The sequence below is a fragment of the Schistocerca serialis genome, chromosome 2 (genome assembly GCF_023864345.2).
Source record: "Schistocerca serialis cubense isolate TAMUIC-IGC-003099 chromosome 2, iqSchSeri2.2, whole genome shotgun sequence".
NCBI lineage: Eukaryota > Metazoa > Arthropoda > Insecta > Orthoptera > Acrididae > Schistocerca > Schistocerca serialis.
The window spans coordinates 389,654,644-389,682,306 of NC_064639.1; the positions used below are offsets into that span (position 1 = coordinate 389,654,644).

General features: G+C 39.4%; 1 protein-coding gene across 1 annotated transcript in view; it reads right to left on the reverse strand.

The window, feature by feature from the left end:
• The window catches only part of LOC126457217 (cysteine-rich motor neuron 1 protein-like), a 43,974-nt gene that overhangs the window by 13,501 nt on the left and 2,810 nt on the right, over positions 1–27,663 (reverse strand). The window contains exons 2-6 of the mRNA XM_050093337.1: positions 20,567–20,758; positions 14,178–14,363; positions 12,218–12,331; positions 5,016–5,192; positions 3,158–3,316 (exon numbers count right to left, since the gene is read on the reverse strand). Of these exons, the coding sequence (XP_049949294.1) occupies positions 3,158–3,316; positions 5,016–5,192; positions 12,218–12,331; positions 14,178–14,363; positions 20,567–20,758 (828 nt within the window). The remainder of the gene's footprint in view (positions 1–3,157; positions 3,317–5,015; positions 5,193–12,217; positions 12,332–14,177; positions 14,364–20,566; positions 20,759–27,663) is intronic.

Here is a 27,663-nt window from a genome sequence, read left to right on the forward strand (position 1 = left end):
CAAGACACAATTTTATAAAGTTATGAAGTCTTATTTACTAAGTCAATGTTTTTACTTTATGATTAAGTGCAACACATGAACTACTGAGTGATAATACCATAATCTATTGAATGTAATTATTAACATAATTTTGGATTGGATTGGATTGGATTGCTGCGGTTAAAGGGACCAAACTATGAGGCTATCAACCCCTCCATATTATATGCATCAAGCCAGGATGAGTCTTTCATGAGGAAGGACACAGATGACAAATACCGAGGAATCTGATTTAACTGAGAATCCACAAAACCAAGAGACAGGAGCAAGCAGATGTAAGAGAGGGGTAAGAGGATGTAGGTGAGTGAGTTGCTCCGCCCAGAAAGCAGCTGGAAGCCCCTGGGACATCTTATGCAATGTAAGATTCTCACTCTATTACCACAAGAAAACTAGCATGTGGACAAGATGATAACATACATTAAATGTATTTGCAGTTGCAAATATGGACAACCATCAGCTGTATAATGGAATGACAACAATGAAAATTTGTACCGGACAGGGACTCAAACCTGTATTTTCCACTTATCATGAGCAGATGCACCACAGACATTGCAGTATCATAAGATGATAACACTTCAGGAAAATGAACAATGATGATGGACAGTAAATCAACAAAAGATGTAAAACAATAAGAATAATTACAAAAGGTGGGAAGGACAGGAGCTAGGTTGGCCACCAACCAAGGGCAGCCCTGGGACACATGGGCCAGTGCAGGCACTGGGGCATCCTTCCAATCCCTCCAGTAGCCAAGAAGGCAAATGTGCCCGGCTTCACAGAGGGGAATAGGAACCAACTTTACAGGCAAACGTAAAACTTGATCAACAGCCCCAGCAGCCATGGAGGATAGAGGGATGCAATGCTGGGAACCAAGTCTCCTGGAGGGCAAAGCAGAAAGCAAGGAAAACACATAAGATAAAGTTCCAAAATAGGTGGTGCCACAAGGGCCATCAGGAACACTGTATTAGGTTCAGAGGTGAAACACACAAGGTTCTGTGACATGGGGACCACAAGAAACTCGTTCACCTTGGGGGTCTTGATGTTTTTGCCAATGATTTCAATGTCTGCGAGGGCTTGTCTGTCCCAGTCTCAGGGACAGAGGAGGAACATGAAGTCCCACAACCAGCAACCTGTAGCTCCTTCAGCTTCTAGCTGGTACCCAGTTGCAGATCAGCAGAATCCTGCAAGATGAGCACCCCAAGGGACCCCTTCCACATGAGAGATGTCAGGGGAGGTTGCTGGGTCTCCAGCTGTGGCTTGGGGAACAACAACCCTGGTGGGTGGGGAGTTAATGCTCCCAAAGTTGGTGCGGGAGAAACAGTAGGTGGAGGGCCACTGACCACCAGGGGAATGGGTGTAGTCAAGCATCCCTGAGAGGCTGGTGAAGAAGGCACGAAGGGTGAGGGTACTGTTGCTAGAGAGGATTGTCTTGTTATAGCCACAGCAAATTTCATTGTCATACATACAGGATGAAAATGATCGTATTTCTTCTTGGCCTGCTGATACATGAGTCAGTCAAGAGTCTTGTGTTCTTGGATTTTCCTTCTTCTTTGGAAGACGGAGCAGACAAGTGAACAGGGGGAATGGTTCTTACCGCAGATGGAGGGGCACAAGGAGTGTTTATGTGCAACTGATCTCCACAGTCCCTACAGGTGGACCTGGTGTTACAACTCAATGACATGTGCCCAAATCTCAGGCATTTGAAGCACTACATGGGATGTTGAACATACAGTTTCACACTGCACTGATATACCACCACCTTGACCTTTTCAATGATTTGCCTTCAGAGGCCAAATGATGGCTCCAGTATCAATCCTATTGTCCTTCGGTCATCACTAGACATGACAGACAAACTGCCCACCCTGTCACTCCAAGTTGGCATGTAACTTGTCATCGGTCTGGAAAAGTAGGTCATGGTGGAAGCAGATACCTTGTATCTATTGAGACTGTTATGGGGGTAGGGGGATGATAGTTACAGGAAAGTCACCCAGCTTTTCATAGGTGAGTTGGGTGGGTAAGGGTTTCAGTAAATCACCTGAGCCAGGTGCTTGGATAGTTCATTAAAGAGGTCATAGCTACTTCTTTTTTCATTATTGACCAACTGAGTCAGTGCTTATTTCTAATATCACAATGAATCAGATATTAAATAAAACTGTGCTTCATTGCTTTTCATCTCTAGTGACAAAAACAGAATAGACATTCTTTTCTTCCAGTCTGTTAAAGTTGGAAGTACAACATCACAACTGATGATAGAAATTTGCCATACTGTTTTGATACAGAGATGAACTGGCACTCATTTTTCTTTTCTTACTAAACTATGAAATAAAAATAAAAAGAGAAATAACTGTAGGTAAAGAGACTGCAGCACCACAGTTATGCTGAAAGAAGATAACAAAGAAATGAAAGATTTATGTGCCAGCCTATGGCTTCCAAGGACTTTCAAAAGAGGCCAGGAGGACTAATTAAAGAAGGCCTATGTGGAATCTTGTTACTGCCCTGTAGCTACACATAGTGGTATCATTGCAATACAAGACACAGAGGACCAAACCATGAGTTCTGTAGATAATGTGATCCCTCTCATTGTAATTAAGTGTGAAAGTGATGATGCATTACAGCATACAGTTTCTGAATGTGTCCTAAGGCACATATGTTATACCATTATTTCTACAATCATAGGCACAGACTGTCCAGAGGATATGCCAGTGGATGATAATGGAGCAGATTTTGTCCTAGTATATCCAAAATGTATTCGGTTCATGTACAGCCTGAGAATTTGATAGACAATGGACTATTGTGGTATCCTCATAAGCCTACATGTAAACCTGGAACATAATATTCCATAATGACATTGCAAAACTATGACAGAAAGTAAAAAAAAATAGCTTCCATAAATTTGTAAAACTCAGTTCACAGACTGAATGTAGAGATGCCAGAGTCATCTTCAATTCAGAGTTGAATATATGGCAAAAAAACCATGTCATAATGAAACAAATGCATTTTTACTTCTGGATTCTTGTGATAAATGCTACTCTTTGAAAAATTATGCACAATAAGAACAAAACATTGCAAAATTACAATAAATGTTATGCTAACAATGAAGATATTCAAAATATCCTTATCTCACCTTGACAGTGTGGGCAGCAGTCTTCTGGTGGATTGAAGATGGGTTTGTCACATTTGATAACAGGACACTTAATTACATTACACATCTCCAAACCAGCATGGCAGTAGCACTGGTGACACCCATCAGGCCATGTCATTCCATCTTCAAAAATATGTCCAGCTGCCAAAAGAACTTCTTTTAGAATTTGGGTATATATATCAGAAGATTGAGAAGAAGAAATGGTTATCGGAATTGTAGAAATTCCAGGACAGAAAAGACAGACCACCACTCACATCAGAGAAGAAATGAAAACTAATGTGTATGTATCTCATAAGTTGTTGTTGCCTCTGGGGTATCAAAATTTTGTTTTCCCCTGGAGCAGAGAGTGAGTTTATACTATAAATAAACATACACTTATGATGTAGCAGAAAGATGGTCTTGTCAGAAACAGATGAAACAGAACAGGAGGAAGGGGAAGATGACAGAAGATTTTGCAGAATGGAAACAGAGAGGAAGGAAGGACATGGGATAGGAACAAAGGAACAGTGTCAACTGAAAGAAGGCCATTTAGCAGACAGGAAGGAGAAAAAGTTTTTGTAAAATAGGGGCAGAATGAGAGCAAGTAGCTAAAGAAGATGAAGTAATAACGGTAAGAATTAATAAAGCAAAAATAGGGTAAATTGGAAAATCTTGAAGTCACCATGAGAAAATAATGGAAACATAACCAGAAAATAAAATAACAGTGGAGAAACAGGGTCAGGAGAGAGAGAATGTGAGTAAAGGTAGATGGAATAGGGAGGAAATAGGGGGAATGCTGAGCTGTGGAATGATTTGGAGGGACACTGGACACTCATCACTAGGTAAAGAGTTCAGAGAGGCTGTTTCTGTTGACAAGAAGGCTGTGGGAGAGAGGAAGGAGAATCAACGAGCTATGAGCCAGAAGGCAACTAAAGAAATCAAATTATTGTGATGTGTAATATACTCTGTAACAGAATGGACTATTTTAATCTTAATGGCAGATAAAAATTGCTGTTATCTAAGGTTACAGCTCTTTGATTGTCATGGCCCCATGTAAGGATGCAAAGTGTGTTCACTGTTATCAGCTGATTACTTAGTTTCATTCACAAATTTTCTACCATTTACTCATTAGCTGTTGCTTATTGTAAGACTAATATAGAAAGTGATTATCTTATACACAGGACAGATCTTACTATTGGATCACTGGAATATGATTGGGCAAGGGGTTGGCAGTAAGAGTGGTTCAAGAATAGACCAAGACACTTCACTGGTTGGATGGATAGCAGAGTGCTTCTTTAGGGATATGTGGGAAGAATACTGGGCAAAAGTTCCTCACCATAGGGGACATCGAATGGTAGGTTGTTAAGCCCTGCCCGAATAACAAAATATGTGGTTACTATTTCTTTGTGGATGGCCAACTATGGTGCAGAAATTGTCAGGGGTATGGAACAATGTAACGTAGTTGATACAAGAGTGACAACCAGAAAGGTTAATTCCACTTTCTGCCATCATTGTGTTCGTGGTTGCTAAGTTGATGGATCAACAAAGTTCTTGATGCCATAAAGTCATCCTCCATCAATCTGATGGTTTCAAATGAACTTATGTTTATAGGAAACTCTCTGGCAATTAATACTACTGCACTGTGTAATTGTTATTTATTATTTTTAATACTGAGATCTTTAAATAATGCTTAAGTTAGTTGTTGACTCTTGATCATAGCAATAAAAGACTTTCAGACCACAATTTTTACATTTTACAGGATACCACAGGTTATTTGTGATGCAGGTTTAATGCCAAGATCAGATTATTCATGTCCTGATTTTTATCACAGCAGCAGTAAAATTGTAAAACCCGTACTTACAAAGTGTTTTGCACATATTTTCAGACAATTCTTCAACTGGATACAATTCATCATCATCTTCCATTTCTTGTTCTTCATCAACATCTTCTTCCTCATAATCATGTTCCTCACCTTCTTCTTTACCTTCAGTATTATCCTCAGGTTGCAAAGGAGTAGTATCAGTTTCAACTTCTTTCACTAAAAATAATAATTTGTTAATTAATCAAATGTATGCATTAGCCATAAGAATGGTTAGTGTTTACATAAAATGTTTGGATGTCTTATGTTATCCACAAATATAGTTCACTACAAAATACTGTCACATCTAAACCACAATCAACTCCAAATCCAATGGCAGGGTCATAAATGAAGTTAAATACTTACTACTGAATGCACATTTATTACTTACAGCAAAGTACAGCCATATCTCCTGAATGGAGAATGTGATTATTTATACAAATATTGAATACTCCAGCATGTTAGTATTTAAACAGACTTTTCAAACATAAGATATTTCAAGACATTCCAGAAATGATAAATATCAAATAACAAATAACTGCTGGTGGGCAAGTTTGAGTTGGTGACCCACAGCACACTAACCAGTGATGCTAATGGCTATACCACACCGCATGCAACAGAGCTGGTGGCATTGCTCCCTCGCCTAGAGAAACAGTGACACACTGTTCGAGGAGTCATTATTGGAGCTGACTACAGCACCCTGGATCTAAATCTTGTTAATGGTCCTTTGTATGACTTCACTTGTGGATTCTCATGTTCTGGTCAATTTGCTACATTTTCTACTCTATGAGCATTAAAAGTGACCATTACCATTGAAGCTTCATGATCATCTGGTGGTTCTTCAGTTTCCTTGAACCTCCCATCATCTATCTGCACCTCATTACTGTAGTAGTATTTCATCTATGCTCTTTTGTCTTTTTGATGATATCTTTGGCTTTTCATGTGATGAAGGATACGGTATGGCCCCAAATAATGCATTAGCAACCTTTTTGATAGTCCCACTTTCCACAAATCTGTAAAAATCCATACCAAGTCTCCCAGGTTGTATCTCACTGGCTGGTGCTCAGAGTTATAGTGTTCTCAGCCTTTCCCCATATGCAAGCTAGCTGTCTTGCTTCTTCAATCCTGTAATGAGGTGTTTCACATAGTCATCCTGAGTATTGTCCAGCTGAAAGGGGAGCAATATATCCATTGTCATTTCATCCTCGTGACTGTGGAGCAGAAAGAATGGTATGAAGGCTGCAGCGTTTTGCTTTGCTGTGTTGTATGAGAATGACATGATGGTCAGCATCGTATCCCAATCTTTCTGTTCGGCATCAGTGTACATTGAGAGCGTATCTACCAATGTCTTATTAAAGTGTTTGTGAGGCCATTTATCTGCTAATGGTAGGAAGTTGTCATCCTGTGGCTTATGTCACAATGTGAAATTATCTCTGGCACTAGTCTCAACTGGAAAATTTTTCCATGATCAGAGATTATCTCCCAGGGTAGTCCTTGCTTCAGAATGATGTCTTCTACAAGTAAATCACTATTTCTGGAGCTTCAGCAGTTGGCACAGCTTTGGTGATAGCATAACAAGTGTGGCAATCAGTACAGGCTATTATACAGTTGTTCCAATTTGTCAGACTCAAGAACCTCCCCACTTTAGTGGAATGCTGCTGCTGCAGGCAGGATTGATACCAGATGCCCCGGAGGTAACTACAGCATGTGCATCTGTCATTGACACTCCTTAAAGTGGCACAAGTAGTGTCTAATGAAATGGTAGAGACCTAGCCAGTAATACCTGCATTTGGTTCGGTCTAGAGTCTTCCAAGTTCCAGATAATTGGGATGATGAGAAACCATTTCCACCACATAGATCATGGGTCCTCTTAAATAAAGTTACATCTATTAACTGTAATCCTGCCTTGGTCAGTTCCTCATTTTTCAAGGCTTCTATGGTATTCAGCAATGCTGGATCTCCCTCTGATCAGCAGCAACATCATTTAATGCAGAAATTACTGAGATTCCATCCACACTGCAGTATTATACCAAAGGATTCCTTGAAAAGCAGTCAGCATCCTTTTGTATGGTTTAATTTTTGTATACCATTGTCACGTTGTGCTCCTGATGCCTCGGTGCCCACCACACCAGTCAACTTAATAGATCCTTCAAGCTAGTCAGTCAGCATAGAGAATTTTATCCCTCACAACTATGAACGATTTTCCAAATAATATGGCTGGAATTTGTTGATGGCCCACCAGACAACTGCAAGATACTTTATTTGGTTCTAGAGTAATTCTCTTCCGACTTGGAGGGTACTCTGGAGGAATAAGCTATCACATTTCCAGCACATTGCTGAATTTTTGCTAGAACGGACACTGCCCAAAAACTGCTAGCATCAGTGTGTAGTTCTGTCTTGGCTTTCTCTTAATAGAATGCTAGAACTGGATACAATGCTAGCACCTCCTTAAAAGCAAGGAAAGACCTTTCTTGTGCCTTGTTCCAAAAAATGTTGGTTTGTCCCTGCAGTAGTTCTTGCAAGTAGTATGCCTTGGTATAGAAGTCCTTTATGAATTGCCAGTAGTATGAGCATATTAAGAAAACTTCTCATGTCACAAATGTGCTGAGGAGTCAAAAAATCTGTAGCTACTCTTATTTACTCTGGACTGTGACAGACTTCATTGCCATTCACTAAGTGCCCCAAGATTTTTATTTCTTGGGCACTGAAGAGGCACTTTTTCGGATTCAGGCATAGACCTTCACTTTGAACATACTTCAACAACGCTGTCAGTCAGCCTAGATGTTCTTCAAATGTTTTTGAAAAAATGATGGTGTCATACAGACAGCAAAGGCACATTGTTCGTTTAAGGTGTTGATGCAGTTTGTCTGTCGTATGTCCAAAGATGGCTGGATTCTTGCATAGTCCAAACGGCATGAATTTGAACTCTTAGAGGCCATAAGGAGTTACAAAGCCAATCTTTTTCTGGTCATCCCCATCAACATTGATGTACTAGTAGGCTGTCTACATGTCAGTAGTTGAGAAGTGCATAGCTTCTTTCAACCAGTCCAGGGAGTCATCAGTGTGCATCAATGGATACACATCTTTCTTTTTGATTTCATTCAGTCTTCAGTAGTCAATGCAAGAAATGCCATGTGCCACTCTTCTTCCTCACAAGGACCACTGGAGAGGACCAAGGACTCTCTGAATGTTCAGTGATTTCATCTCGCAGCATTTCCTCTACTTCCTCCCAGGTTAACTATTGTTCACCTAGTGACACTCTACTTGAGTGCTGGCTAATTGGTGGATGATACCCAGTATTGATCTGGTATTTTACAAGGGGCTGCTTGGTGTATCTTTTCTTCAATCTGAATTTGAGGGCACCAGAAAATTGATACAGAATGGCTACTACTCACAAACACAGTTCCTCAGTGAGGTCAGATCCTGTTGATAGTTCGATAATAGCTTTCTCTGTTGTGTTGTCTGTAGTGGTAGTTGAGTATGATTCTTTGTCGGTGCTGCTAAGCTGTTGTTCCTAGACTTGTTTGGCTGTCCCTACACAAATACCTTTAGGGGTGAGTTGTGACTGTTCATGACAGTAATCCAAATTTCCCTTGACTGCACACAATGCTTATAATTGTCACTGGCTTGTAGATTTCTTTTGTGAGGCTGAGTAGCTTTTTTCAATTGACAAAAGCAGTAGTAAAGAATGGGGTGAGTGAAATAAATCAAAGAGAAATTTGGGAAAGGGAATTATAATCCACAGAGGAAAAATAAAACCTTTAAGGTCTGCCGATGATATTTTTATTCTGTCAGAGACTCATCTACTATTTTTAATGTATCATTGCATACTCTAATTGCCTCAACATTGTCTGATTCAGTTTGACTATATTCCATTCCCTCCATTTTACTTTTTTAAATGTTTGTCTTGTAACCTATTTTCAAGGCACTCTTCATTCTGTTGAGTCCGCAGCTTGTGGTCTTGTGGTAGCGTTCTTGCTTCCTGCGCACAGGATCCCGGGTTTGATTCCTGGCGGGGTCAGGGATTTTTCCTGCCTTGAGATGACTGGGTGTTGGTGTGTCATCTTCATCATCATCATCATCATCATCATCACCACCATTCATGCCCATTATGGTCAGAGGAAGGCAATGGCAAACCACCTCCACTAGGACCTTGCCTAGTACAGCAGTACACGTCTCCCACATTGTCGCCTATGCTCCTTGGAGAATGGGACCTCATCATCATCATCATCATCATCATCATCATCATCATCATCATCATTCTGTTCAACAGCCCTTTCCTTTGCCATCTCTGACAGAATAGCAATGTCATTGGCAAATCTTAAAATTTTTATTTCTCCTCTGTGAATTATACTTCCCTTTCCCAAATTTCTCCTTGATTTCCTTCAGTCACTCAGTTCTTTGCTAGTGTCCCCTTTCACAGCCTTCGACTTGTATTAGAGCAGTCTTGTTACTGTGCAAGTTTTCTTTTTTTAAATTCTCTAATCTAAGCTGTTGCAACAATAACAAATTAAAAATGTGTGTGATGTGGAACTCAGAACCCGATCTTTGTCAGCAACATTTGTTTGGAAGTTTGATTTAAATATAAACTCCACTTAATGAAAAAGTTCGCTTCTAGGACTTTATCAATTGGAAATATGCATAGTAGATGAGTTGAGATTGGGCTCAATTATTATAATGTTGAAGAAGAGAAGGCAGATACAAATCTGAGGAAAAGATGACCAGGCACCAGAAATGTCATGCCAACAGATAGTGAGTTGTCTATTTATATAAGGCTAGTGCAAACAGCCATACACAACCATAACAAATGAAGTATGTAGAAAATTGACTAAAAGATACTGGGTTTGTAACAACTACTTGGTATTGCTGGACACACAAGGTATCTGTATTCAATCATTGTGCCATGAAACTGCAGAAAAGAATATGCGGGTGAGAACACATCTGGGAATGTATCACCATGAAGGTTATCTGCAAGTCACTGCTGTCACAAGACAGGTAAAATACCATTTATTGTTTTCTCAGTTACTTAAAAACTATGCTAATAAATGCTACTACCATTCTTCCATTTAAACTATTACTTACTATCTTCCTTCACCAATACTTTCAGTGATTCACTCCTGCAACTACCATCTATATGCCGACGACATCCAACTGTACATAACTGCAAGCCCCAAGAACACTGCTGACGCAGTAGCGAGTATGAACGCAGATCTTTGCTCTGTTTCTCGATGGGCACAGAACCTAGGTCTGAAACTAAACCCCAAGAAATCCCAGGTCATACTTATATCTCATCCAAAGTTAATCAGTCGGTACTTTCGCGCACCAGTCCCTCAAATACTCCTCAATGGTACCCAACTAACATACCAAAAAACAGTAAAACACCTTGGAATAATCTTGGATGAACACCTAAACTGGGAAGAACAAACAGTCACAGCTTGCCGGAAATCGCTCTCCTCCCTACATGCAATTCAAAAATTTAGAAAAATATTACCAACCCATGTTAAACAAAAATTAGTCCAAACACTAGTCTTGCCTAATCTTTACTACTGTGATGTAGTTCAACATGGCACAAATAGTGAAAATTCGAGATGCCTCGAGCTAGTGATGAATGCTTGCGTTAGATATATATGCAATATATGGTTGTATGATCATATCAGTCCTTCATGCTCCCAGCTAGGTTGGATATGCCCACATAAGGCACGCGATCTCCACACGATGTGCTTACTTCATCGATTTCTTAGCCACTGGTGCCCGCAATACTTATCTTCTCACATTAAACACCCATCATCATTCCACAACCGCTATACCAGATCGGACACGTCTAGCATCTTGGCTGTACCTTTTACATAACACGAAATCTCTCCGTGTCATTCTCCATCTCAGCCATACGACTATGGAACGTGCTCCCCTGTGATCTGCATCTTATCCAGAACCACTCAACATTCAAGAGGGAACTCAAGACTTACATATTAGGGACGGTATAGCCACCACTGTTGTGCCCCTCTCATCTTTTTCTTTCTCCTCTCCATCAGAGCTTCGAATTTTACCATTCTATTTCTCTTCCTATAACCTATCTACCTCTTCTATATCTCTTTCACCCCATTCTATCGTCTTATGTCTCTGCTTGATGAGAATAACTCACAAGCTGCAAGAATATAACGAGTAAATTCCCAACTAGCAATAGGACTGACATTCATAAAAGAAAAATAAGTTTACTTTCATATACATAGTCATTACTATTATTATTATTATTATTATCATTCTTGATTGTTATAATTATTTTTTGATTGTTATAATTATCATTGTACTACTTTCATAATCTCTCTTTTTTTTCTTTAACATTAATACTGTATAACATGTTATATGTCCTTAATGTTCTGTAGAAACTAAAATTTGTTGAATCTGAGTATGCCTGGGTAGGTGGAAGAGAGGGCCCGAAGGCCCTAATCTTGCCAGGTAAAATAAATGCATAAATAAATAAATAAATAAATACTCTGAGTATTTCCTCTTTTCTGCCTCTTCATTTACCAATGTTCATTGGAGTTCTCATTTTCTTTTTGTTTTCCTTCTCTTTTCCTTATTTTACACTATTACCCCTCTGATCATTTTCATCTACCATATTGTCTCATCACACAGTCTGTTACTCAATCTTTCTTCAGAGCTTTTATGAAATTAAATTTGTAAATTCTGTTTAACAACCCAGGGATGTGAATTTTATTTGCTAGATGCTTGAGACAGTATTAACCAATTTGCTGCTAACAAACTTTTCCAGGATGACTTCTCCAAATTAATTTTGCCTTTGTTACCAGAGAAAGTATATCTTCCTCTGAAAAGTCATGTTGCAAAACATCAAACTTTTTGTGCAACCGAGAGACTCAGGAAGAAATGTGATGTCTTTCAATACAGAAATATTGCTTGTAATATCTCCTTTCCCTGGGGTTTCACTGAAGTATCATTATTTTATGTGTGTCACAGCTTTTTCCCAGTTATTTGGAAAGCAAGAAGTTCATGTTGGTTTCCCAAATACTGGGGAGTGACATGGTAATCATACATTGTTCTTACACAGAAATGACTCTAACAGACCCTCCTCCGAATTCATTCATTTTCTTTTCTAAATAATAATTGGTATCAATAGGAAGTTTTATTAACATATTCTGCTTTGAGTTTTCTTATCATAAGACTGTTACAATGGCTCTGTAACTTACCTTGTTTGCACTGGCATATGGGACATCCGGTATTATCTCTTTCAAGTCCATTGGGGCAGTACTGCGAACAGTTAAGTGTTGGGCACTGAGATACTTTGTGGGCATGTTCACCTTCTGAAACAATTCAAGCAATATATTTTTGTGTGATCTATTCAAAAGAAAACAACAAAACAATGAAACAGGTAATGATATCAAATAGTAAAGCATTAAGATGTGGATAAGCAGAGTATGAGTGAGTGAGTGAGTGAGTGAGTGAGTGTGAGTGTGTGTGTGTGTGTGTGTGTGTTTATTATAATCTTAATGTTACTTTTATACATAAATATATAAAGCTAATTTATTGAAATTTTCATCCTATGTATCATTTTTAAGGAAACCACAGTAATTTGAAATAGCACATTTGATACATGTGCTTTAATCATGAATCCTTAACAAATTTAAAGACTGTGTTTTCATGTAAGCAGAGCAGATCAGACAAGTTTGATTCCTGACCCACTCGCAAAACTGAATCTTCTGGTATTTCATATTTAAAGATGTGCAGTTTGGACTGTAGGTAGATTCCTTTCAAATCTGTTTAAACAAATATATTACAGACTCATAAAAGAGAAAGCAGTTCATGATTTACTTTAAGAAAAAAGACCATTTCTATACTGCTGAACAGAGCTTGTTTAAGCCAGAAAGGCAGATGTGCCTGAGACTGGCCAACTTAACCCAGCAATCACCATGACCAAATAGACATGAGAAGCGCTGTTCTTGGCATACATCAGAAAACAGTGAGTGGATGGAGTTTGATGTGAACAGTTGATTGTGAATCTGGAGAGAAGGTATTATTTCTACATGATATTTGTTCCACTATGAGTGGTTAAAAAGGTGTCTAGCCTTGGATGAGTGACTTGTGTTTGCCAGTGATTTGACTTTGTGAAAGTGTAAGCAACCAATTCGACTACACAAAAGTATGACTGTACCATTGAGACGTCTTGGAACAATATGTTGCAAGTGATAGAATGGAAAGAACAGTGTCATGTTTACCATTGTAACCTTGACTTTACCGTTGATTTAGAGAGTTAGTCTCCTTGTCAAGAGAAAATTCCACATGGTAGACATGTATCTGAAGTGAACAATTTTAGCTTTGTTTATCAGCATTGTTATTAAGCTAGAAGTTTGATTAGCTGAATTTGGAAGTACAAATGAACAAAGTTGAACACAACCAATATAAACCTGCCACTCCACAGAGCTATATGAACTGAGCAGTGAGTGCCCTGTAATCAGTCATATATAAATCAAGAAATTAATCTATAAATTAGGAAGTAATACTCATGGCATCATCACCTTCTAGGTGCTACATATTTGTGATTAACAGAGGTGGCTACCAAATTTGTCTCTTACCTGGGTTACTTCTCTAAGATGACAGCATTTTATCATAGATTTAATTACTATTACTTGAAGACTGGATCCCTCTTGATATATTAAATTTGCATATATGGGCAGCAACCGAATAAAGCATCTTGCAAAGTTCAGTAATGCTGCTGTATAAACTAATATAGCACACTGGCCAAAATATCTCAAAACTGGTTCTGTGTGATACTTTGCATCCTTTTAACAGTAAAAAACTGCATTAGTTGACACTGTCATGTCTTGTAATATGACAATGCAGGAATGGGATTTCTTGTTTATCTGCCTGCTCAAATCCTCTTCTATTTGCTGGTGCTCTAGCTTGAAAAATGATTCATTTGAAAGATAGCGAGTTTCCAACCTTGTTTATGTGCTTGTTATGACTCAATGGCCCTATTATTTGGTGAGTTGTTAATTTTGTTCCTAAATTATTTACCACATCTTGCACATATGCCATTTATGGATGATATGGACCAAAGAATTATTGGTATACTATTTACAATAACACTTTTCAGGTGCCTGGAAAGAGTGTTAATTCAAAGATATTACAATATTAAGTGATCTTCATTACCTTCACAAACGGGGCAGCATTCATTTTCTACATGTTTTGGGTTTGAGCATTTTATTTCACACATAAAAGACCAACATTCTTTCTTCCCATCAGTGCAAAGGCATGTTGTGCATGGATCCTCTTGCCATTTTTCTCCATCTTTCATGACCATGCTCTTTGAATGAACAACACAGCCAGGTGTGTCAGCTGAAATAAGCAAAATGATGGTATTGGAAACATTATACATAATCATTCACTTGTAAAGACTTGTTATTAACACTTGCAATACCTTCATTGTCAACCATAATGACTTTCAATAAAACTATTTATTTATCATCCATCCTTGACCATTAAATGCAACTGATGTCATCTGTGATGTACATACACACTTACATTTACAGTTACATAAATAACACATTTGGTGATACTGTACATCATTACTGTCTACCAAGGTACAAAACTGTTCATCATACCTACTTACCATACAGAATTCACTTACATAAGATTAAGATTAAATGAAACTATACTGGGTGAGATGGTGCAGTATTTAGCACACTGGACTCACATTTGGGAGGACAATGGTTCAAACCCACGTCAAATTGCTTCAGGCAAATGCCAGGATGGTTCCTTTGAAAGGGCATGGCTAACTTCCTTCCTCATCCTTCCCTAATCTGATGGGACTGATGACCTCGCCGTTTGGCCCCTCTCGCATACCAACCAACCAACAAATTTGCTTGTTATTGTCACGAGACCTGAACTATGTGACCCACTGTGTGCCTGTACTGGCAACATGTTAAATAGTTTTACTCCCATGTCCGCTTTAAGAAAGAGGGACTGACCACAAAGGAATTATCTGAAAGTGATAGAAATCGATAGAGCTGATGTACATGTGCAAACAAACAAATGGTTACAATTTCAGAAAAAACTGTATGTTTTATTTAAGAGAAAGAGCTTCACAAACTGAGCAACTCAATAACACGTTGGTCCGCCTCTGGCCATTATGCAAATAGTATCCAGCTTGGCAGTGATTGATGGAGTTGTTGGATGTCATCCTGAGGGATGTAGTGCCTAATTTTGTCTAATCGGCGCACGCTAAACTCCGCCATAGCCGGTCCCAAGCCCGGTTGAGAAAGGAGGAGGGAGATGACATGGTATTAGTGGCAGAAAGTGAGCGGGCAGTGAATAACATGCTCAAAGATCTGAAAGATCTCAACGAAGCTTGTGTGGAATATGGGATGCAAATAAACACAGCAAAAACAAAGAGTATGGTCATCAGTACAAGATGCAGACTGTCCAATATTAAAATAGGACAATCTACCATTAGCCAAGTAAGTGAATTTAAATATCTCGGAAGCACAATAACTGAAGACTTGAGATGTCACCAGGAGGTGAAAATTCAAATTGCCATAACGAAGGAGGCATTCAACAGAAAGAGGAGACTCTTATGTGGCAAATTAGATAAAGGACTAAGGAAAAGGCTTGGCAAATGTTTTCTCTGGAGTGTGGCACTATTTGGGGCAGAAACATGGACACTGAGATGAGAGGATGAAAAATGGTTAGAAGGATTTGAGATGTGGATGTGGAAGAGAATGAAGAGAATAAGCTGGATGGAAAGAGTGAGTAATGAAAGAGTATTGGAAAGGGATGGTGAGAGACGATGTCTGCTGAAGGTTGTAAGAGAAAGGAAAAAGAACTGGTTGGGATATTCACTGAGAAGGGAGTGCTTGTTAGTAGATGCTTTGGAAGGATTGGTTTGTGGGAGAAGACTGAGAGGAAGAAGGAGATACAAGTTGATAGACGACATAAAGGGAGGGGGAAATTATGCAGACCTGAAGAGGATGGCAGAAGACTGGACAGCCTGGAGAACTACCATGTGAAAACCTGCCTTTAGGCAGAACACTGATGATGATGGGGCACGCTAGAACTGGTTGGAGGGCCCTGCCCATTAAGCTCCAAACGTTATCAATTGGAGAAAGATCCGATGACCTTGCTGGCCAAAGTAGGATTTGGCAAACCTGAAGACCAGCAGTAGAAAATCTTGCGTATGAGGGCGGGCATTATCTTGCTGAAATATAAGCCCATGAAGGACAGTAACATGGTGCATAGAATTTCACAGAGGTACCAATGTTCTGTAAGTGTGCTGTGGATGACAACCAAAGGGATCCTGCTATGAAAAGAAATGGCACCCTAGATCATGTCTTGTAGTTGTCAGGCCATATGGCAGGTGACAGTCAGGTTGGTATCCCACAGTGAGGGCCTCTCCAGGCATGTTTTTGGCATGGAGTAGAATTGTCTTCAATGATAAGTTGCACTTCAAATTGATCCTTGATGATCATCAAAGATGTGTCTGGAGATGTGCCAGACAGCGGTGGGATACTAACATGACTGTTGCCTGCCATATTGGCTGACAATCAGGAGTGATGGTCTGGGCTGCCATTTCTTGTCATAGTAGGACCTCTTTGGTTGTGATTTGTGACAACTTTACACTACAGCGGTATGTCAACAAAATTCTACACCTCATTTTGTTGCCCTTCATGGCAAGCCATCCTGAGGTTACGTTTCAGTAAGTTAATGCCCACTTGCAGATGGCAAGAGTCTCTACTGTTTGTCTTCTTGCTCGGCAACCCTACCTTGGCCAGTAAGGTTGACAGATCTTTACTCAGGTAGAGAACATTTGGTGCATAGTGGGCAGGGCCCCCACATACAGATCAGGATTTTGATGATTTAATGCACAACTGTAACCATTTGTCTGTCTGTACATGTGCATCACATCTATCGATTTCCATCCCACTCAGATAATTCCTACATGGTACATCATTTCTTTGGTCTTAGAGTGTATTTGTAACTATCTTGAGTTTTCTTAAGAGATCAATTTGCTGTTTCAGGCGCATGTTAGTTTGATGAACAGATTGTAGTAGTTTGTGACTGTATTGACATTCTTTTTTATGTATAAACAGCTTAGTATAAAGAGGGATGTTACAGTTGGTATTTTTAGTTGTTTTGAAATATGGTCTACAAGGCTCATTATTTCTGAGTCCCCAGATGCATCTGATTGCCTTCTTTTCCTAAATGAGAATTTATTTTGCTTCGGGGGAATTCTCCCATAACAAAATGGTGTATGTTAAGTGGGTGTGGAGAAAGACATAGTATGCACTGAGCAATAGCTTATCACTAACACGAGACCTTAGTTTACCTTACAAATATGTGAACACATGTCAACTTAGTAAAGATATAATCGGTATGACTGTTTCATGTTTTGAGTAAAGATGGATCCCAAGAAGTTGAGATGAAGCACAATCATTGCCATATTGGCATCATCTCTAATGCATAAACTAAAGGGAATAGTTACAGGTTTTTTCATGATTAATATGCAATTTGTTGATTTGCAACCAATTACTGGCTGCTCTGAGATCATCCCTACTTTGCTGCTTCAATGCTCCTAAAAGTTTCCCAGCTGTAAAAAAGTGGTGTCATCTGTGTGGAGTGTGGATTTATACAACATAATGCTGGACAAATCATTTACATGTATTATGAAGAGTAAAGGCCCAAACACAGAACCATGTGCCACACCCTGCCTGATGTCCAAGACATTTGACCTCATATAGTTGAATTGCATAATTTGTTTTCTGTCACTCAGATAGGATATGATCAGAGATAGTTCTGAGCCTCTAAAATATTAGCAGTATAGTTTTCCTAGCAGAATTCAATGGCTGACAGAGTCAAATTCCTTGCTGAGATCCTCGAGGATAGTGTTAACAGGTAATCTTGATTCAAATGTTAATAGTATAAACAAAATAATATTTTCATCTGCTATTACTGTTAACAAGCCAGACTGGGAGCCATACTGTGACTCACTAACAATATTATTCACAGACAGATGTTCACTGATTAGGAACTGTATGCAATATTTCACTACTTTTTGCAGGATGGATACAAGACGGGTTTGGCAGTAATTATTAGGACAAGATTTGTCACCTTTTTTGTGCACAGGAGTAATAACTGTCATTATTAAGGATGAGGGGAAACAGTTGTTGACAAACACCTGGTTTATAAAAGAACATAGTGGATGTGCTATTACATCCATAATTCTTTTCAACACAAAATTGCTGAGACCATAAATGTCTTCCAATTTTGAGTAACTTAATTTTTCTGTTGCAGCTGTGTTACTGCTTAGTTTTACTTCTTCCAGTTTAAATACACGAACTACATTTTCAAAATTCTGTAGGTAGAAGTTTCCATGATTTGAGTTTTGGATTTTGCCTTGTTTATGGCTATGTTCTGTAGCAGCAGTTTTATTCACATTGCCAGCATTAATGAAGAATATATTGAAATTATCTGACATAATACCAGAGTTACAAGAATTATTTTTGCTAAAATATGTACTTCTACCCAGATGAGTCTTGACAACAGTCCAAGCTGCTTTACATTTACTTTGGTACTTATTAATGTAATCATCATTCGTCTTGCACTTGACTGATTTAATTTCTGTCATGTAGTTATTCTTCAACCTTATGTAGTTTCTTCTTTCTGCTTCACTTTTCTTTTGTTTCTCATGGGAAATCATGAAGGGAGCTGCTCACTATTCTGTAAATCAGCTAGAGGACGAATCCTTTAATTCAAGAAAATTTTGATTGTTGTTCAGAGCTCAAAAAACGGCATCAGAGCTTTTCCACTGCTAACTCAGCGTACTGCTGTATAATATGGTAAGAACTTTCTTCAATCTCGTCAATAAACTGGCTCAACTGACGGGACTGAGGGCATGTGATCTTATATAATTAACAGCTGACATGACTGGCTTTAGAACCTGCAGCATAACAGAGCACTTTCGTCATAGAGACGTCTTTTCCTGCTGCCTTTGACACAAGAGCAAAGACATTTTATTTTTTCCATGCTACTACTTCTTAGTATTTTACGTAGTTCTGCTGTCTTAGAAGCACAGACTGTTGAATGGTTTAATGGGGTTTCACTGGTTGTTCTTTCTAAATGTTAATAAAGAAGCAACAACTGATACAGCATATGAATTTCATTCAGTGTAAACTGTGAAAAAGTGATTGGTGATTTACAGTTTCCAGGCTGTTACTATTGGGATACATTTCCTGTCAGATCATTTCTGCAAAATTATACTTACTTTTCCTGAATTTGACAGCTATGACATGATGTAAAATATATTTTTTTGATGAGAGTATATGTAATTGAACACTGCTAAGATGAGCTTCGTATGTTCTCCATAAATCAGTATGATTACAAATTTTGGTGTAGATATGAATGTCTGTTTCTAATTGTTCTCTGATCATCATTTTTGCTTGAGACTGTGGTTCTGTAATGGCAAATTTGAAGGAGCTATTTGCTTGCCTTTAATGTTGTTTAAGATTGAATCCAACAGCTGCAGACAGATGTAAAATATTATTTCTAGTGTTTGGTAATGACAGTTTGGGTGAGCAACAGTTGTATGCTAATGTTGCTTTCACAGGCTATATATACTCTGGTAGATGTCTTTGGCCTTTGAAGAACGACATAAACAGCACATCCAATTAGAATGTTACACAGTTGGATCATCAAATATCAGTTGTTAGTGTTTATTATATAAACAGTTGTGTGTGAGAAGGATTAATTGTATGGCATTGAATACTTACAACAATATTTAAAGGTGCTCTGTAATTAACCAGTGTGTTTGTTGAGGGAGAATTTTGTAGAATAACAAGTATTTATATTTATCAGCAAACTTTATTTATTTTTCTAGTTTGACTATTTCACTACTAGCTGTAAATTCTGGGAAATTAAAGCTAATAGACAGGAGCTAAAAAAAACAGGAGAGAAGTAATAGTTTTCTTTGGTAACAGTTATCATTTAATAATACTAATATTTATTATTATTTTAATAATAATAATAATGATGATGATGATGATGATGACAATGACATTTATACACCTCAAATTTATACACAGCAAATGATGGTGCATATGTCCAAAGTTGTAAATGCAATTACCATCAATAAGTGTGAAATTGGTGACACTTTAGTCTCCTGTTAAATACAAACAAACATTAGAAGGAATACCTACTGTAAGAGGTATCATACTCCCTGGGCCAGCTTAAGGCCCAAGCAACACAAATGTCCACTTGGTGTGTCAAGCTCAGAGGGATGCCTCTAGTGCAAAATTTTACACAGAGTGTATCACAATTAGTAATGGAAACAACTCATTTACAAGCTCACTTGATTTTTTATTTACTTTTAAATATCTTACCAAGTGCCGAAGGAATGAAGGAATGGCATCTAGAGTGTGAAGGAGATAGGGAATGATAAGTCGCTTCTGTGGAAAAATTGTGTGGGGGGGGGGGGGGGGGGGGGAGGGGGGGACTATGATACTTATGTCGAAAAATCTTCTCAAACTGGAACTGCATACTCCACTTACTCAGACAAACTGGACAACATTTTCCTTTTGGTGTGTGCTTCTCAGGGCATGAAGCAGGTATCTCAGGACATACTTCTTTTTCAGTGCAAACAACAATACCATCTTCACATCTGCAGACAGTGCAATCATCCTTTGACCATACTGTGCCATTCTTCTTCCACTCATTATTCCATGAACACTGATAGTTTGTACCTGTAACAGTAAAGAGAAAAGTGCCACACACAAGAACAACATAGCCAGGAAATAAAATATTATGAATAAAACAAAAATAAACAAACAAATCAACAACCAAGTATTTTGCACTGAGAAACTTGTTCACAATAAATGACGCCCCCAGGTGGACTGACAAAGGGTTGAACACAGCATACTAAAAAGCCTATATTACATGACACTAGGCTACCGGCAACTATGCTATCGGCCACTGCGCATGCTCGCCGCGCGTTTGCGCAACACGTTGCTGAAACTAAAGTATAAACACTTCTCGCCGTGTTCCAACTTTGGCAACACTAGTTGCATGAGTTTTGAGGTTATGTGTGTTCGTAGAGTGTAGACAAACTGAAATATGAAGTGGGGGAACGGAGAATAATATTCGCTTTTCGGATATCTATGCTTTGCATAGGTGTTTGTGGGATTTCAGTGATGCCGACTACAAAAATAAGCAACATATTGCTACTCCTGAGACTGTCACGTGCGATCAGAACATTGATGGTTTCACAGTATCTGAGCCGCAGGGAAAATTTTATTGGGTTAGGAGCACATATATGACTGAATTAAGAAAATGTTGTTGTTGTCTTCAGTCCTGAGACTGGTTTGATGCATCTCTCCATGCTACTCTACCCTGTTCAAGCTTCTTCATCTCCAAGTACTTACTGCAACCTACATCCTTCTGAATCTGCTTAGTGTATTCATCTCTTGGTCTCCCTCTACGATTTTTACCCTCCACGCTGCCCTCCAATGCTAAATTTGTGATCCATTGATGCCTCAGAACATGTCCTACCAACCAGTCCCTTCTTCTTGTCAAGTTGTTCCACAAACTCCCCTTCTCCCCAATTCTATTCAATGCCTCCTCATTAGTTATGTGATCTACCCATCTAATCTTCAGCATTCTTCTGTAGCACCACATTTCAAAAGCTTCTATTCTCTTCTTGTCCAAACTATTTATCGTCTATGTTTCACTTCCATACATGGCTACACTCCATACAAATGCTTTCAGGAACGACTTCCTGACACTTAAATCTATACTCGATGTTAACAAATTTCTCTTCTTCAGAAACGCTTTCCTTGCCATCGGCAGTCTACATTTTATATCCTCTCTACTTCGACCATCATCAGTTATTTTGCTCCCGAAATAGGAAAACTCCTTTACTACCTTATGTGTCTCATTTCCTAATCTAATTCCCTCAGCATCACCCGACTTAATTCGACTACATTCCATTATCCTTTGCTTTTGTTGATGTTCATCTTATACCCTCCTTTCAAGACACTGTCCATTCCGTTCAACTGCTCTTCCAAGTCCTTTGCTGTCTCTGACAGAATTACAATGTTATCGGCAAACCTCAACGTTTTTATGTCTTCTCCATGGACTTTAATACCTACTCCGAATTTTTCTTTTGTTTCCTTTACTGCTTGCTCAATATACAGATTGGATAACATTGGGGACAGGCTACAAACCTGTCCCTTCCCAACCGTTGCTTGCCTTTCATGCCCCTCGACTCTTATAACTGCCATCTGGTTTCTGTACAAATTGTAAATAGCCTTTCGCTCCCTGTATTTTACCCCTGCCACCTTTAGAATTGGAAAGAGTGTATTCCAGTCAACACTGTCAAAAGCTTTCTCTAAGTCTACAAATGCTAGAAATGTAGGTTTGCCTTTCCTTGATCTATTTTCTAAGATAAGTGGTAGGGTCAGTATTGCCTCACGTGTTCCAATGCTGGGTAAAGGAAAAGAAATAGGAATAAAATTCGCGCAATTATGACGTTCCCTCCCATCTGCGCAGGCCGGAGGCAGGATCGATCATGGGCGGCTTAAACTCAGACACCACCGGGGAGTAGGGTGGGGGGTGGGGAGTCAGTGGTAGATGCCCAACTCCAGGCATCCCCCCAACTTAGTAAAGGTCTAACAAAGACCCCCCGAAGATAATTAGCAAATAGTGTTCGGTAATGTGCTATGTTTTCGAGAGCTGCAAAGGGGAGGGAGGGGAGGGGGAAGAAAGAAAGCGCTAATATCACAACTTTAATTTATTTCCTTTTGCGTTTCTATGCGCCGCTTGCTCGCGTGTGCGATGTTGCCGGACCTCTGAACAGGATTTCCACTTCATTGTTCATCTTTGCAGTGTTTACATCGTGGCTTCCTGTCAGATAGGAAACAATCATCCTCCCATTTGTTGTTAGGTATTCGTGTGGGACAGTGCTCGTAACATAATTAGTTCCCTTGTGCTTGTGTGAAACCAAGCATCATTTACGGAGTTGTGAAAAATCTAACGTGATCAGTGTGCGTGCTTACTTTGGGGCCGAAAGAGAACAGGGCGCGAGCAGTCCCGCATCACAGTCAGTAATGAGAACATCCGAATGTCTCGGTATTAGTGAAAGTACAGCGAAGCGAATTGCGAGAAAATGTGGAGAAACTTCATGTGTTGTATCACCAAAAACGAGTTCTGACAGGCTGCAGAAGTTTGTATTTGACGAGTTTACACAAGGAGTCATAAGAAGAAAAATCCACGACTTCTTTGTGGAAAACGATTTCGAACAGTGGGAGCCTTGCTAGAGAAGTCGAAGAAGTGGTAGATTTTCCTGATATAAGTGAAACAACCCTTTGGCGTGCTGTTCGAAAATTGGGCTTCAGATAGAATGGACAATTTATTACACTGATGAGAGTTGGTATGGTGCAAATCGTTCCAGAAAGTTTTGTTGACAGGAACAAAAAAATGCCTTACGCATCAGAAAATGTGTACACTTATCACAGAACAAACATTCAAGAGTGGAATGGCTGGAGAGAAGGAATTTAAACACCGTTCGGTTCTGGGAAAAGGATTATAATGTGCCGCGAAGGGAGCAAATATGGATTCGAGCAAAACGCTGGCTTATGTTTTAGTGGACAAAAAGGAGGTGCAGATTGTCATTCTGAAATGAATTCTACACAATACGAAGAGTTGTTTAGGAGCGTTCTCGAAAAATTACCAAAAAGATGTGCCATTTTTTAGATCAGGCTCCATATCACACGATAATCAATCCAGTATCACGAAATCCATCTACGAGATGGAGAAAGGATTCTATTACTGGATGGTTGGAAGGCAATACTATAGAGCTTCCATCTAATACCACATCACATGAGGAATTTACTAAAGCTGGCCGAATGGAACACGCGCGACCGCACTTCAGGGCGCAGGAATACTTTAGAAAAGTATATTACGATCAGTGAACAAGAAAATTAAACTTCTGTGGTTGTTTGTAGCGCACTGCGAATTGAAAGCCACTGAACTTATCTGGACATTTATGAAGAACGGAAAGGGTTATGCACGAAGAGCCCACTGTCTGAACGTAGCAGTAGAACCGATGCTGCAATAGCAGCAGGGAGACGTCAACCAGCAGCGAACGCGATTAAGGGCGGTTTTATTTAAGTCATCATTGTTTGCTGAAGAATTTATTCGAGCTAATCGACTTTTCCATTTACTATTGAAATGTGCTATACATATGTTCATTTATTATGAGCTGCCTGCACATCGAGCATTTATTTGCAATTTATCATGTTATTTCCCTCTACTCGCAACAAAAACTGAAAACGGCAATGCTGTACTGGAATGTCACAACGAAGTTGTTCGCTGATGAGCAGGCGCTTATGGCGCTTCACGACAGTGGCGGCGCGCTGGTGTGACAACTATGCTCCACCAGTCTCGCATACGTTGCAGCTACGAGAACAATTGCTTTACAAATTCTTAAGCAACAAACAAGCGGAGTATTATTATTAAAGACATTTGATGTATCCAACAGAAGTTGAAGCTTAACACCAGTGCCTTCTCCGTCGCAATAGCTACAACGGTAGGCTCAATCGCAGCGTCTTGCGTTTGACATTATAGCGATGAAACGAGTTATCAGAAATATAATGAAAATCCTCCTGCAAATAGAGCAAGGCTGCATCTTTAAACTGTGCAAACGAAATTTTTCTCCTAATTACGGTCTGATTTTTATGCATTCTTAAAAATTGACACAAGCCGAAAAAAAGCTATAAAAAGCACTCTTCAATATTTGCCCGTATGTCACCCCCATTTCAGGTAAGATGTAATATTCATACACTAAATAAAAACAGACATTTCTTGCATTCCGGCATGGAGAGACGTCTACAGACGTTAAAGTAACCTCTGGCGTGCCACAGGGGAGTGTTATGGGACCATTGTTTTTCACAATATATATAAATGACCTAGTAGATAGTGTCGGAAGTTCCTTGCGGCTTTTCGCAGATGGGCCGGCCGAAGTGGCCGTGCGGTTAAAGGCGCTGCAGTCTGGAACCGCAAGACCGCTACGGTCGCAGGTTCGAATCCTGCCTCGGGCATGGATGTTTGTGATGTCCTTAGGTTAGTTAGGTTTAACTAGTTCTAAGTTCTAGGGGACTAATGACCTCAGCAGTTGAGTCCCATAGTGCTCAGAGCCATTTGAACCATTTTGAACCTTTTCGCAGATGATGCTGTAGTATACAGAGAAGTTGCAGCATTAGGAAATTGCAGCGAAATGCAGGAAGATCTGCAGCGGATAGGCACTTGGTGCGGGGAGTGGCAACTGACCCTTAACATAAACAAATGTAATGTATTGCGAATACATAGAAAGAAGGATGCTTTATTGTATGATTATATCATAGCGGAACAAACACTGGTAGCAGTTACTTCTGTAAAATATCTGGGAGTATGCGTACGGAACGATTTGAAGTGGAATGATCATATAACATTAATTGTTGGTAAGGCGGGTGCAAGGTTTAGATTCATTGGGAGAGTCCTTAGAAAATGTAGTCCATCAACAAAGGAGGTGGCTTACAAAACACTCGTTCGACCTATACTTGAGTACTGCTCATCAGTGTGGGATCCGTACCAGGTCAGGTTGACAGAGGAGATACAAAGAAGAGCGGCGCGTTTCGTTACAGTGTTATTTGGTAAGAGTGATAGCATTACGGAGATGTTTAGCAAAAGCAAGTGGCAGACTCTGCAAGAGAGGCGCTCTGCATCGCGGTGTAGCTTGCTGTCCAGGTTTGGAAAGGTTGCGTTTCTGGATGAGATATCGAATATATTGCTTCCCCCTGCTTACACCCCGCGAGAAGATCACGAATGTAAAATTAGAGAGATTCGAGCATGCACGGAGGCTTTCCGGCAGTCGTTCTTCCCTCGAGCCATACGCGACTGGAACAGGAAAGGGAGGTAATGACAGTGGCAAGTAAAGTGCCCTCCGCCACACACTGCTGGGTGGCTTCCGGAGTATAAATGTAGATCTAGATCTGTAGTAGGTACAACGCACCGATGTTCGTAATGCAGTGTTCCCAGAATATGTGCTAAACGTCAGTGGTCAGTTATTATGAAACAGACAATAGGCAATACAATTCCCTGCAACACATGACGAAGGCGGCTGTCTCCACGGTCCAGGAAACTGATTATCAGGTGAGATCCTGTCTATCTACAGATAGGGAAACAGTGACAGTAGATTTCATTTACACCCTATCAAGCAACCAAGCGCCAGCATCTACACACCTATCAGATTAGATATCTGCACACCTTTCAGATTAGACTTTGGGCTAACTGGTATAATGGTAACTTTGTGACATGTTGTGTGAAACACACTTCATCGCGATGAACAATACCAAATGTAACACTGGACTATGGCTCAGCAAATTATTAAGGGTCATTGCACTAGAATATTTAGCTTAATGTCTTCATAAAAAAAACTCTTAACAAATACTGTGCATTAAAACTGAATTAAAATGAGGATAGAAAATGCTATTTAATTCATATAATAAAGTTTATATTGATCATATAGTGTGCTATGGTAACAGTGTAAGGTACTTCTCTCTGGAAACATTGGTGGGTTGCGTTATTGTACAGTTGGTGTCTCTGTGCCAGTAACGTACCCTGCAGTCATGTCAATCTATTTACTGAAGGTACCATCTTATTATTTGTTGATGTAAGGATGATTTGTCTGCCTGGCCACCATTTACCCAGAAACTCACACATACATTTTTTTACTCAAAATTATTATTCTTAAAGACATTGCTACAATTTAGAATGCAGTGTGGAATGGTGTGATGGAATTAAGATATACTTCCACTGAGATAAATGAATTCTTTACAGACGGGTGGAAATAGTGCTAGAAGCCGACCTTGGGGAAGATCAGTTTGGATTCCGAAGAAATGTTGGAACACGTGAGGCAATGCTGACCCTACCACATATCTTAGAAGATAGATTAAGGAATGGCAAACCTAAGTTTCTAGCATTTGTAGGCTTAGAGAAAGCTTTTGACAATGTTAACTGGAATAGTCTCTTCCAAATTCTGAAGATGGCAGGCGACAAATACAGGGAGCGAACGGATATTAGGGAATGAGACACTTAAATTAGTAGATGAGTTTTGCTATTTGGGGAGAAAAATAACTGGTGATGGTCAAAGTAGGGAGGATATAAAATGTAGACTGGCAATGGCAAGAAAAGCGTTTCTGAAGAAGAGAAATTTGTTAACATTGAGTGTAGATTTAAGTGTCAGGAAGTCTTTTCTCAAACTATTTGTATGGAATGTAGCAATGTATGGATGTGAAAGGTGGACGATAAATAGCTTAGACAAGAAGAGAATAGAAGCTTTCGAAATGTGGTGCTACAGGAGAATGTTGAAGATTAGATGGGTAGATCGTGTGTAACTAATGAAGTACTGAGCAGAATTGGGGAGAAGAGGAATTTGTGGCACAACTTGTCTAGAAGAAGAGATCGGTTGGTAGGACATGTTCTGAAGCATCAAGGGATCACCAATTTAGTGTTGGAGGGCAGCGTGGAGGGAAAAAATCGTAGAGGGAGACTAAGAGATGAATACACTAAGCAGATTCAAAAGGATGTAGGGTGCAGAAATTTCTTGGAAATG